Below are 12156 nucleotides of genomic sequence, written 5' to 3' on the forward strand. Positions count from 1 at the left end.
ATTAGAGTTTCCTCCAGATATATGCCCAGGAGTGGGATTGCTGGATCATATAATTCTATTTTCAATTTTTTAAGGAATCTCCATACTGTTTTCCATAATGGCTACACCAAACTACATTCCCACCAACAGTGTAGAAGGGTTCCCTTTTCTTCACACCTTCTCTGACATTATCATTTGTGGACTCTTTTAATGATGTCCATTCTGACCGGTGTGAGATGATACCTCATTGTAGTTTTGATTTATGTTTCTCGAGATAATTAGCAATATTGAGCATTTCTTCATGTACCTGTTGGCCATTTGTATGTCTTCACTAGAGAAGTGTTTGTTTAGGTCTTCTGCCCATTTTTGATTTTGTTGTTGTTGTTATTGAATTGTATGAGCTGCTTATATATTCTAGAAATTAAGTCCTTGTCAGTTGCATCATTTACAAATATTTTCTCCCTTTCTATAGGTTGTCTTTTTTTGTTTTCCCTATTGTTAACATCTTACATTACTTACTATCTAGACAGTATTTTTAAGACGACAGTTTCTACCTTGTCCGGGGATGTGGACACATTTTACTCACAGACTTGATAGCACAAAGATTTTACCCACATGAAAGTATATGGAAAAATTAAATGATATTTCACTTATAAAGTAACCTGAAAATAATAAACAAGATTACACTGTATAGCACAGGGAAATATACACAAAATGTTATGATAACTCACAGAGAAAAAAATGTGACAATGAGTGTGTATATATCCATGAATGACTGAAAAATTGTGCTGAACGCTGGAATTTGACACAACATTGTAAAATGATTATAAATCAATAAAAAATGTTAAAAAAAATAAAATAAAGTAACCTGAAAATAAAAATGAATACCTTAGCAAAATAGTGGGAAATCTTTTTAAATTGCTGATATGGTACCTGGTATATGTTAGTGCTCAGCAAATATTTGCTAAAAGAATGAATGAATGAATGAATGAATGCAAACACCATCTCTCTATATCCTATTGGGAACCTCAAGTTCTTAGCGCTTTCAGAAGAGATCAAATTATTCCATATATAACTTGTTCTGTCATTCTTATAGTTACTTGGTTTAAGGCATAACATTCTTAATATTGTAAAATGTGAAATCTTGGGGTTTTCACCTATCCTCTTAGTATTTTACCAATGGGTAACGGTTAATGCCTGTTATTTCCCCAGCCCTCTGCATCATGGTGAATACCAAGTATAAACTTTGGAACTTTTGCTTTTTCCATATTTGTTTTCTCTCTTCAAAGACTATACATATGCCTTGGTATATAATTGAGCAATGCTAGATCCTAACCTATCTTGTCAAAAAAGTTTCATTTTTCTTGGGATATCGATATTGATGTTAAATATTGCATGGTAAAATCATCTTTGGTAGTGCCCAGATAGACTTTTTGAAAGTCTTTAATCTGAGCAAATAGAAGAAACTGGAATGTTTTCATCAAGAAAAATAAAAATGATTTATTTGGAAAGTAGGCTTTTCAGCAATTAATCTTTTTATGTTTTCAGAATTCAGCTGTGGAAATGGTTTTGTCAAAACAACTTTCTCTTGATGTTCAAGAAAGCATGAAAAGCACTGCAGATGAGCAGAAAGTCAAAGAGCTGCAAAATCAACCTTTAGAATTAGATGTTATGTTAAGAAGTGAACAATTAAAAGAGATAGAGGTATGGAAACAAGAAAAACACTGACAACATGATTGCATCATTTATCCAGTGCAATACAATATATTTTAATTACCAAAAGCTTGCTTGCACAGAATGAAAAGTCTTACTTAACCTTTGCCTGATGATCAATTTGGTAACTATATAATTATGTACTAATCAGTAAGTTGTATAAATCTTTCCATTTAAAAAGTGGAAGAGTTTAATGAACATTAGTCTTTCTCTTTCACAAAGTTCCAAAAAACTTACTTATTCAGTAACAAAATTTGGAGATTCTGACTTGTCATCGTTTTTTTTCTTAGTCGTATGTATTTTTCTGATTCTAACAAATTCCTCTTATTTTTCCTAATTATCAGCATTACAGGGCACTCCTTCTTTGTTTTTACAGCTGTTTATATAGCTATGTTTATGTATTTATGTACTTATAGCTATGGAGAGGCATCTGAAAGTCCAATATAAGACCATGTTTTTTAAAATGAGCCTTAAATTTTAGCTAAGTTTACATAACAGTGAACAGTTATCTAAAACAAAAGAGAGATAATGCGTTTAAATAATAAAAGTAAGGTAAATCTTTGGACATTGCAGAACCTCTTAACACAATAGGATAATCAAACTGCTATTAAATGTTAGACCAATGGTAAATGTTAGTCTAGATTTTAACATGATTCTAGTGAAAAAAATCTTTTACATGTCAGGACTTTAGTTTCTCTGTGTGCAGATAAAATATTTAAAATACCTTCTTGGGCTAGAATGTGCTACTGAAAGGGAAGAGCCAGGGGTAAAAAATGAATGAGTGAATTAATGAGTGTATATTTACTGATTGCCCTGACTTGTTTTTAGGAATTATATACCCAGTTGGAAGCGAAGAAAGCAGCCATTGAACCACTTGAAGAAACTAAAGATCTTAACAAAGTGGAAACAAGTGCCTTGGTTCCTCACCGTGAAAGGCATTCAGTGCACCACTTGGACAATCTGCTTCAGGCACTTATGACTTTGAAGAAAAATAAAGAAAGTCAATACTGTCTCCTTGAAGATTTTCAGAAACACCTTGCTGCAGTTGAATCCTCGATGAAAGCCTTGTTGACAGAAAAGGAAATTCTAAAAGTGTAAGTATAAGAATTAGAACGTGTGTTCTTTTTTTTTTTTTTTTTGAGCTCCTGGAGTATATTTATTTATTTTTTTCCCCTTAACGGAGGCACTGGGGTTTGAACCCAGGACCTTGTGCATGCCACACATGCGCTCTGCCACTGAGCTACACTCCCCACCCCCCAGGACATGCGTTCTTTTTATTCAACCATAGGCTCCATTATAATTGGACAGGCCCAGGGTGTTAAGAGTTTATACTATTAACAAATATTATGATTTCAATACTTAAATTAATTTCATGTGGAAACCATTGAAGAAAACTCTGTTGGTTTCATGCAAAAATATTCATATTAATTTTATAATTATTTATTTTACAAATCAATTTATTAAAGTATTAACTCACACTATAAATATCCATAAAATAGATTTAAGTCCTATGAAATTTAGTACTTTTTTGGCCAAGAGTTTATTCTAAACTACAGTGGGGGTGGCAGAAACATTATGTATACAACTGTTTAGTATTAGCTTACTTGGTTTCAGTAGTTTGGAACATACTAAATATATATGTATTGTAATGGTTTCTTTTTACATATAAGTACTCCTTTGAAAATGATGGCAAAAGGTTGTATATGTAATCTTAATGTATAAACATATTTTTCATTATTAAAAGGGTTTATTTTATACTTTTGCCTAAATGGGATTTACTTTCAGTGATATCCCTTGAGGAAACAATTTTATGTTTAAAAGATTAGTCTGATGATCTTACCTTCTTAGTCAGTCTCTTTAACATTAATGTTGGTAAGATGATAACAAAGTTGTTGGATGGCATCATTTCCCTTAGTCCTATGCTAACTATGTACACATTTTTTACAGGTTACAGAGTACTTTTACATACCTTGTTCCCTCCACTCTTCACTCCTTTCCTGTGGTTCTGCATTTTCATGATACTCATAGGAGAGCTTTCTGCATTGTCACACACTAAATGAGAGTCACAGTAAACAAGATTCTGACTTATTTTAAGGACAGAGTGTTCTTACAGACAGCCTGATCTCCTGTGAATTCAAAGCAGAATTAATTGCTTTTAATGACAGCTAATCTCGTGTTGAGGTATAGTAAATATTAATAAGCTCCATTTTCCTTCTTTTTCTAGGGGACCACTAGACAGTGCAACCTATATGGACAAAATTAAAAAATTCCTGGCATCGATAGAAAAAGAGAAAGTTTCTTTAAATAAGATGAAAATTGAAAGGGAACGTTTATCAAACTGTCTGACTGACATGGATAAGAAGCTGTTGGAAAGCCAGATGAAGCAACTTGAACATGATTGGGAGCAGGTGGAACAGCTGGTCCAGAAGAAGTATTCCCAGGAAGTAGTTGGACATGATGAGTTTACATTTCTCATGAGTAAGGTCCAAGCCCTTGAAGTTTCTCTGCAGCAACAGCAGCGGTGTCTGCAGTTAAGGCTGAACTCTCCAGAACAGGAGGGAAATCAAAGCATGGTTGCCTTGGCCACTGAACTCCAGACTCTCAAGCATAGATTTTCTGTTTTAAAAGGGCGAGCTGAATTTCAGATGAAGAGGATTTGGGGAGAAAAAGAGAAGAAGACTTTAGAAGGTGCAATGAATAATTTGCAGAAGCAAGTGGAAGCATTGGAACCATTAAACGTAGAGGTGGAAAATCAGATCAAGAAGTGTGAAACCCGGTACAGAATGAAAGAGACTATCTTATGGGTCAAGAATCTGTTAGGTGACGTCGTCCCTACCATTTCCCTTCTCCCAGACGACATTCTTTCACAGATCAGAAAATGCAAGGTGGTGCATGATGGCATTCTAGACAAGCAGCGGGTTGTGGAATCATTGGTTGAAGAGGTCAAAGGTAATATCCCTAACCTTACAGCACATGAGAGCAATGATTTAAATAACCTCCTACAGGATTTACAAAATCAGTACCAAGTGCTAGTTTTAAAATCAACTCAAAGATCACAGCAATTAGAATTTAAGTTGGAAGAAAGAAGCAAAATATTTGCTTTAATAGGGAAGGTTCAACTTTTGCTTCAAGGAAATGAAACGCTGATAATCCCCAAGATGGAAACAACCTCCACAGAAACTGAATTAGAACATCAGCATGGCACTTTGACGACGTCTCAGAAGGAATTGCAGGAAATTGAGAGTGTAATCTCAACTCATCTTCAGGAACAGACAGATGTCTGTAACGATCTAAGTGTGTTTGAAAGATTATTTCTAGATGATCAATTGAAAAATCTTAAGGCTAGAGCCAACAGAATACAAAGATTCATTCAAAATAAATGTGATGAAGTAGAACACAAGATAAATTTTTACCGAGAATGCCATGAAAAAACATCTGTGCTTCAGAAGGAGGTTGACCACATACAACACAATGAACTGCTACTAAATCCAGAATTAAATCAAGATGTTAAAGAAGAGTTGTATAGTCTTAAAGACCGACTCACTAGTGTCCAATCTGGTATCCTACAAGTACTGAAACTCAAAGAAGTGTTTGATTGTATAGGACTAAACTGGGATTGGTCCCAACTTGACCAATTACAAACCCAAGTACTTGAGAAAGAAAAGGAACTTGAAGGAAAAATTAAGCAGTTGAATACATTTGTGGCAGAACATGGCAAATATCAAGCATCACTAGGTAAAGTGAGGGCTATGGATTTGCAAACTAAGAAAAGGGCTGCAGCAGTGCTGACAACTCCTGATACCTCACCAGGGAGCAGGCAGCTCAGTGCTCAAATTCTGAGTCAGAGAATCGGGAAAGTCGTGTGCTTGTATCATGAGGTAATCAAGAGATTAAGTGAAAGTAAGGCCTTTGATGACTCATTCAAAGAGAAAGAAATACAACAAATAAAGCTGCATGCAGAAGAAAATGAGAAGTTAAACGAGGTTCTCCAACACATAGTCTTAGAATCCCAACCGAAAGAAATGGATGAAAAAAATTTTCAGGACAAACTAGAAAATTTCTTCCATGTTTTAAATCAGATAAAATCTCAGTTACAACAGCCTATACTTATAAATCTGAAAATTGAACATATTCAAAATGAAAAGGATAACTGTGAAGCTTTTCAAGAACAAGTTCAGGCAGAAATGCTTAGCATTAAAGCTGTGTCTGTTTTTGAGGAGCAGAGAGAGGAAGACTCTTCCAAAGCTAGTGATGTGGAGGCAAAATTACGCGAAATTGAAGATCTTCACATGCAGCTTAATGCAAGCATTGATTCACGCACAGTAAGTTTTTTTTTTTAATCAGGTGGCTTGTGTACTTGTTTTAATTTTATGATTTTATGTTTTACTCTAGTTAATATCTGCATTAACTAGAGAGTAACCATTTTAAAAAATTGCAAAGGATTAGGTTATAATCCCAACTTATTCTACATCTAAATACAGTGCCTGACAGTTTGGAAAAAGATGAGTTTGACACCTTTGTTTCTATATCCCTTATAGCCTCTATTGAGCTCAGAACCAAAAAATTTTAGGGTTTTTTTGTTTTGTTTTGTTTTTTAGAAACAGTAGGGCATAGTGGAAGAAATAGAGTGTAGAGAAAAGAACATAAGATAATGGCTCCACATTTATTTAGAACCTACAAGGTCTGAGCACTGTACTGAACACTTTAATCCTCACGGCAGCTCTGCGAGGTGGGTGCTGTTATTAGTCCTGTTTAAAAAAAAAGAAATTGAAATTCAGAACCATCAATAGTTTTCTCAGGGTCTTGCAATAGTAACGGAACCAAGATTCATGTTGAGATTTTAGAGCAGGGGTCATCAAATTAAGGCCAGATCTGCCCACAATGCCTGACTTTACAAATAAAATTTTATTGGAACACAGCCATGCCCATTTCTTTATGGCTTGTCTGTGACTGCTTTCCCGCTACACAGCAGGGCTCAGTGGTTGTGACAGTCCAGATGGCCCACAAAGCCTAAAATATTTAGTCTCACTCTTTACAGGAAAAGTTTGCTAATCTCTGTTGCAGAGCAACTCCAGCAAACTTCCTCCTTTCCTGTAATAATAGGGTAGATATCTTCAGCATCATTTGAACACACTATGTTTTAGTATAATGCCTTTCACTGTGTTTGCAGAACTGTCACATTAAGTTTATAGAATGGGGAAATTAACTCCCTTCTTTAATTCTGTTAGATAGCTGTTAGATAATATATTTCAACTGTTTTGCTAGGTATAAATGCTATAAAAATGTAAAGTCATATGAACCTTAATATGTTCTTTAAATTGGTACTTAACAAATCTCTGATTTTAATACAGCTTCCAGAAACAATATATATAAATCCCCAAAATGGTATGCTTAGAGCTGGACTGGAAGGGACCTTTAAAATTACTTGTTTCAACTGTTTGTTATTTCACTGAGAAGACTGAAGTCTGGAGACATTAAGTGAGGTGCTCCAAACTACAGTTAGTGGCAGAGTCATTAACTTAAAAATGCAAGAGGTCTGAGGGGTGGGAAGGTCATCTGCTTTCTCTTCAGATTTTTGCACAAATATTGATTAAGTTTATATACATTAACCATATTCAATTGTTTTATTTAATTCATAGTCTAATGCAAGAGTTCTAGAGCAGGAACATCCATCATTAGACATGACCCGTGAGATGTATATTTAATATGATGGCAAAGTAGTGGTTACTACAGGCTAAATGGAGGATGCAAAAAGCAGAAGCTTTTTTTGTTTTCTTTTTTTAATGAAGGACATACTCTTCTGGCAGAAGTGGGGGAGGTAATTAGGTTTATTTTTAATAGAAGTACTAGGGATCGAACCCAGGATGTCATGCATACTAAGCACACACTCTACCACTGAGCTACACTCTCCCCCCGCCGAGATGTATTTTTAAACTTAGATTAGATTTCTTTGCAAATCTGAAAACAATTTATGCAAACAAAAAGTTATTCAAAAATATTAGTGCAGTATTGTCAAACTAAAAGCATGAGATGCTCACTCTTATATGACTTAGAGACATACTATGAATGCATTACAAAAATTTAAGAATGACAAAAATCCCCAAAGCTTGACAGTTTCTTTACAACATTTAACCTCCATTCACCAGAACGCCTTGAATGATGCTTATGAAAATATGACGCGCTATAATGAGGCAGTCTCCAGGGCGGCGGGGACCATCACCGCCCTTGAAGCCATCATTGCATCCCATCAAGTAGACCTCAGTAATCCCAATGAGTCTCTAGAGGGGCCTCGCTGGAAACAGGAGGAACTAGGATCCACAATAGCAGACATCCAGGACCTCGCCGAGAATCTGGGGACTGTATGCAGCCCGGAAGCCCAGCGACAACTTCAGTGCACTCTGCAGGAATTACTTTCTAAGAACTCGGCCGTGAGGGAAGCAGCCAAAGTAAAAGAAGCTGAAGTAGAAAGGTAGGTAATTCTTTCCAAAGGTAATGCTTTAAGAACAGAATACAGATTTTTTTCTTCATACTTAACATGTACACATTAGAAATAATTTGGAAAACAGGGAAAAGTAAGGGAAAAACCCCAATCTAAGGAAAACTATAGCAAATATTCTATTGTACTTATTTCACTTTTTTCTTAATTAATATCGAGTACACACAACAGAATGTTTATAAAAGTATGCATATGGCATACAACATCATGATAAAATCTTGCTTTGTACACAAAGTTTCAAAGATAAATGTGATGACTTTTGGATTCTCTTGTGCGCTCCTTCCCTCTCCTCTCATAAGTAACCTTTATCCTGTTTTTTTAATTTACCATGTCCTTGCTCTTTAAAATATCTTTGCGGCATGTCTGTGTCCCATTTTCCTGTATGTGTATTCTTCTGTGACTTCGTTTTTTTCAAACTTAACCATTATGACCCTGAAGTTTCTTTATGTACTTGTCTGTAGTAAAATTCAGTCACCTCACTGTTGATAGACATTTGGGTTGTTTCGAGTTTTTGCATTCACATACAGTGCTACTAGGCCCCTTTTAAATGCACTAAATAAAATGTAAATCACTTTTTTTCTAACTGTTACTCCCTAGGTGTCTCGAGAATTATAAGTGCTATCAAAAAATTAAAGAGAAAATTTGCAGTAACCTCAGTCAAATGGAGACAGTTCTTGGGCAGTCCATGTCCCCGTTGCCAGTGTCTTACAAAGAAGCTCTAGAGCGCTTGGAACAGAGCAAGGTAATAGTATTTGCAAATCTCCAGTAAGACTGCAAAAAACGGGCAGAAAGAGGAGGGGAAGCAGCAGGGATGTGGCTCTGTTATGACCCACAGAAATCTTCAACCAGAGCTGGAGAGTCAAAAAAAAAAATTCCTTAAACCCAAAGCCTTGGGGAAGATGAAGCAGTGCTCCTGAGAGACTTTATAAGTTGGGTTCACAGGACAGTCCTCTCCCCAGTAGCATACTGGCCTTATTGACCATTCTTCGTTAAGCTTTACCTGGCATGTTATTTTGTTGGACATTGCTGGATCAATGACAGAGAATTTAATGCAGCTATCATAAGTGCTAAATTCTGGTTACTTCTTATACCCAATTACTGAGCAATTTTAGTTTTTGCTTATTTTCATCTATCAGAATCTATGTTACCATATTATTAGGCTTTGGATGAGAACATTCTAAATCATCTGTGCTTACAGGGAACTATATTCAATGGCTGGTAGTAACCTGTAGTGAAAAAGAATATGAAAAAGAATACATACATATATATGTATAATATATATACACACACACACACATATATATGTATAACTGAATGACTATGCTGTACATTAGAAACTAATGTAACATTGTAACTCAACTAAACTTCAGTTAAAAAAAAAGTTGAAAAAAATCATCTATGCTCATCATCTACCCCAAAACAAACAAACATATACAAAAACAAAAAGCTAAATAATATGCTGGTGGTTGATACAATAAGTATTGCACAAATTAGCTACCTAGTAAAATATGAGACTTATATTAAAATGATGTAATGAACTTCTAGGGTATTTACCTTTGAAAACCCACTCACTTGGAAAAAGTGGTTTATGGGTCATTATTTATCCTCGTAGTTCCAAATTCATTTGCAATACAGTAGTACATAGATGATTCTCATCTGCGTCCAGAAAGACTGAAAAATGGATCCTGTAATATTATAGATGATTTAAAATCATTGTTCAAGATTCAAAATTGTATGTAAGTTTCAAAAAAAAAATTAACAGACAGTCTATCCCTCTTACTCCTTTTCTTTTCTTCCTTAAGGCCCTGGTGTTAAATCTTGTGTCAACCAAAGAAGAGTTCATGAAACTACGGCAGGTCCTCAGACACTTGAGACCCATGTGCACGGAGAGTGATGGCGTCTGTCTGCTCAGAAGCATGTCGGCTCTGTGGGAGAAGTGGCTGAGTTTGTTGGAAGCCGCAAAAGAGTGGGAGATGTGGTGTGAAGAACTGAAGCAGGAGTGGAAATTTGTCAGTGAAGAAGTAAGTGCTTCATTTTCAACAGTCAAGCCATACAGTGTCCTCACAAACGTCATTTAAAGGGTTTTATTACTTTCATTTTGTTTTTATACCAAATGAATCTCAACCTCAACGTGCACCATTTGTTTATCTCACACGTACACAACACATGAATGTTCATAGATGGCAGGTCCTAGTATATTCATCTCCAGAAAATGATTCAGATTCTTTCATGATAGTGGCATTGTTTTTGGTGTCAGATAATTCTCAGAAGTAAGTGACTACTTGTTCATTTGAACTTGAAAATCTTTATCATGCCAGTAAGTTAACCCCTCTTAAAAATCACTGTCTCAGGGAGGGGCGGGTATAGCTCAGTGGTCGAGTCCATGCTTACCATATGTGAGGTCCTTCGTTCAATCCCTAGCACTTCTGATAAATAAATACAGACAGACAGACAGACATACAGACATACTAATTCCCTCCCCCTGCCCTGGAGGAAAAAAATCACCATCTCTACATTGCATTAATGGTTAGAATCAGGTACTATTCATAATAAACAGCTAATTTTGAAATTAACTATAATTGTTAACTATGGAAATTAACAATTGTTAAGTATGGATCTAAAAATATGTATGATATTCTTTCTGAAGAATATTTCAAAACCTCCATAATATTATATAAACAGCAAGTTTATACTGTATAGTGCAGGGAACTATATTCAATATCTTATAGTAACCTATAATGAAAAAGAATATGAAAAGGAATATATGTATGACTGAAACATTATGCCGTACACCAGACATTGACACCACATTGTAAACTGACTATGCTTCTTATACTATTTTTAAAAAGGAAAAAAAAAAACCCTCCATAATAGATATCAATCACAGATGCTATTTTAACCCTTGTGATTCAGGACTTGAGCATCATATATATTTAGAAAGAAAATTTAAAATATTATGAAAGTATCTTAGGACCTTCTTTAATCTTTCCAAAGGACTAGGTATAAATGAGGTACAGATCACAACATAAATGAAAACCCTTTTCTCTTATTCATGTCAAAATTCCTGCTGAATTTATTTAAGAGAGAAATATAATGAATCAGTACTCGATTGGAGGTAAGTCACATGCCTTAGAATTTAAATGTTTAGCACTATCACATTTTCCTGTTTAAAACTTGATATTCTCGAAGATGAGCATCATTTTGGCAGGGTTGTTGCAGTTTGATTAGTAAATAGTCTCGTGAATGTTAAAACTCTAAGGAACTTTGTAAGTTATACTTTCAGCAGGGCTGCTAGCCTTCAGTTCTTTCCCACCCACAATGACACCGTTACTGAGTTCTTACTGTGCACTGTGTTCCTGTGTGCTGTGCTAAGAAGACAGTTCATGCTTGATGCCAGTGAGTCTTTGCATTACTCACAGGAATTACCTGTTACTACCATTTTATGGATGGGGAAGCTGAGGCACTGAGAGACTTAAGTTGGTACAAGCCCTCCCAGCTAGTGATTGAGTTGGGGCTGTGGGCTGCGGCCACATCTGTTTTGCTCACCACTGTAATTTTAGAATCTGGCCAGGGCCTTGCTCTTAGGAGGGGCTTGGTAAATTCTTGTGGAGGGACAGCTCTTATACAAACCCAGGTCTGCACTAATCTAACCTTTTGTTCTTTTTATTTTATTACAGTATCTTTCTGTTGCTATATGTCCATTTGCAATCAGATTTTATTAACTCAGACCTCATTCATTTAGAACTTTGTATTCACACAAGCATTTGACAGTATCTGCTAACAAAATGTTGTTTTTTAAAAAGTAAAGCAAACAAAATATGTTCTCATGTAGTAACAATAACAACTGCTAGCACTTACTGGGCGCTTGTGGAGCATGTGTCAGGCATAGTTCTAAGCACTGTACACGTGTTACATTTATATTTATCCTTGTAAGACTCCTACAAGGTAGATTTTTTTATTATCCTCAT

General features: G+C 35.4%; 1 protein-coding gene across 13 annotated transcripts in view; it reads left to right on the forward strand.

The window, feature by feature from the left end:
- Positions 1-12156, forward strand: part of SYNE2 (spectrin repeat containing nuclear envelope protein 2) — a 288222-nt gene that overhangs the window by 150334 nt on the left and 125732 nt on the right. For all 13 annotated transcript variants that reach the window (XM_072963192.1, XM_072963191.1, XM_072963196.1 and 10 more), the window contains 6 exons: positions 1528-1683; positions 2521-2786; positions 3917-6014; positions 7839-8161; positions 8786-8930; positions 9991-10209. In XM_072963192.1, the coding sequence (XP_072819293.1) occupies positions 1528-1683; positions 2521-2786; positions 3917-6014; positions 7839-8161; positions 8786-8930; positions 9991-10209 (3207 nt within the window). The remainder of the gene's footprint in view (positions 1-1527; positions 1684-2520; positions 2787-3916; positions 6015-7838; positions 8162-8785; positions 8931-9990; positions 10210-12156) is intronic.

The sequence above is a fragment of the Vicugna pacos genome, chromosome 6, assembly GCF_048564905.1.
Source record: "Vicugna pacos chromosome 6, VicPac4, whole genome shotgun sequence".
Classification (NCBI taxonomy): Eukaryota; Metazoa; Chordata; class Mammalia; order Artiodactyla; family Camelidae; genus Vicugna; species Vicugna pacos.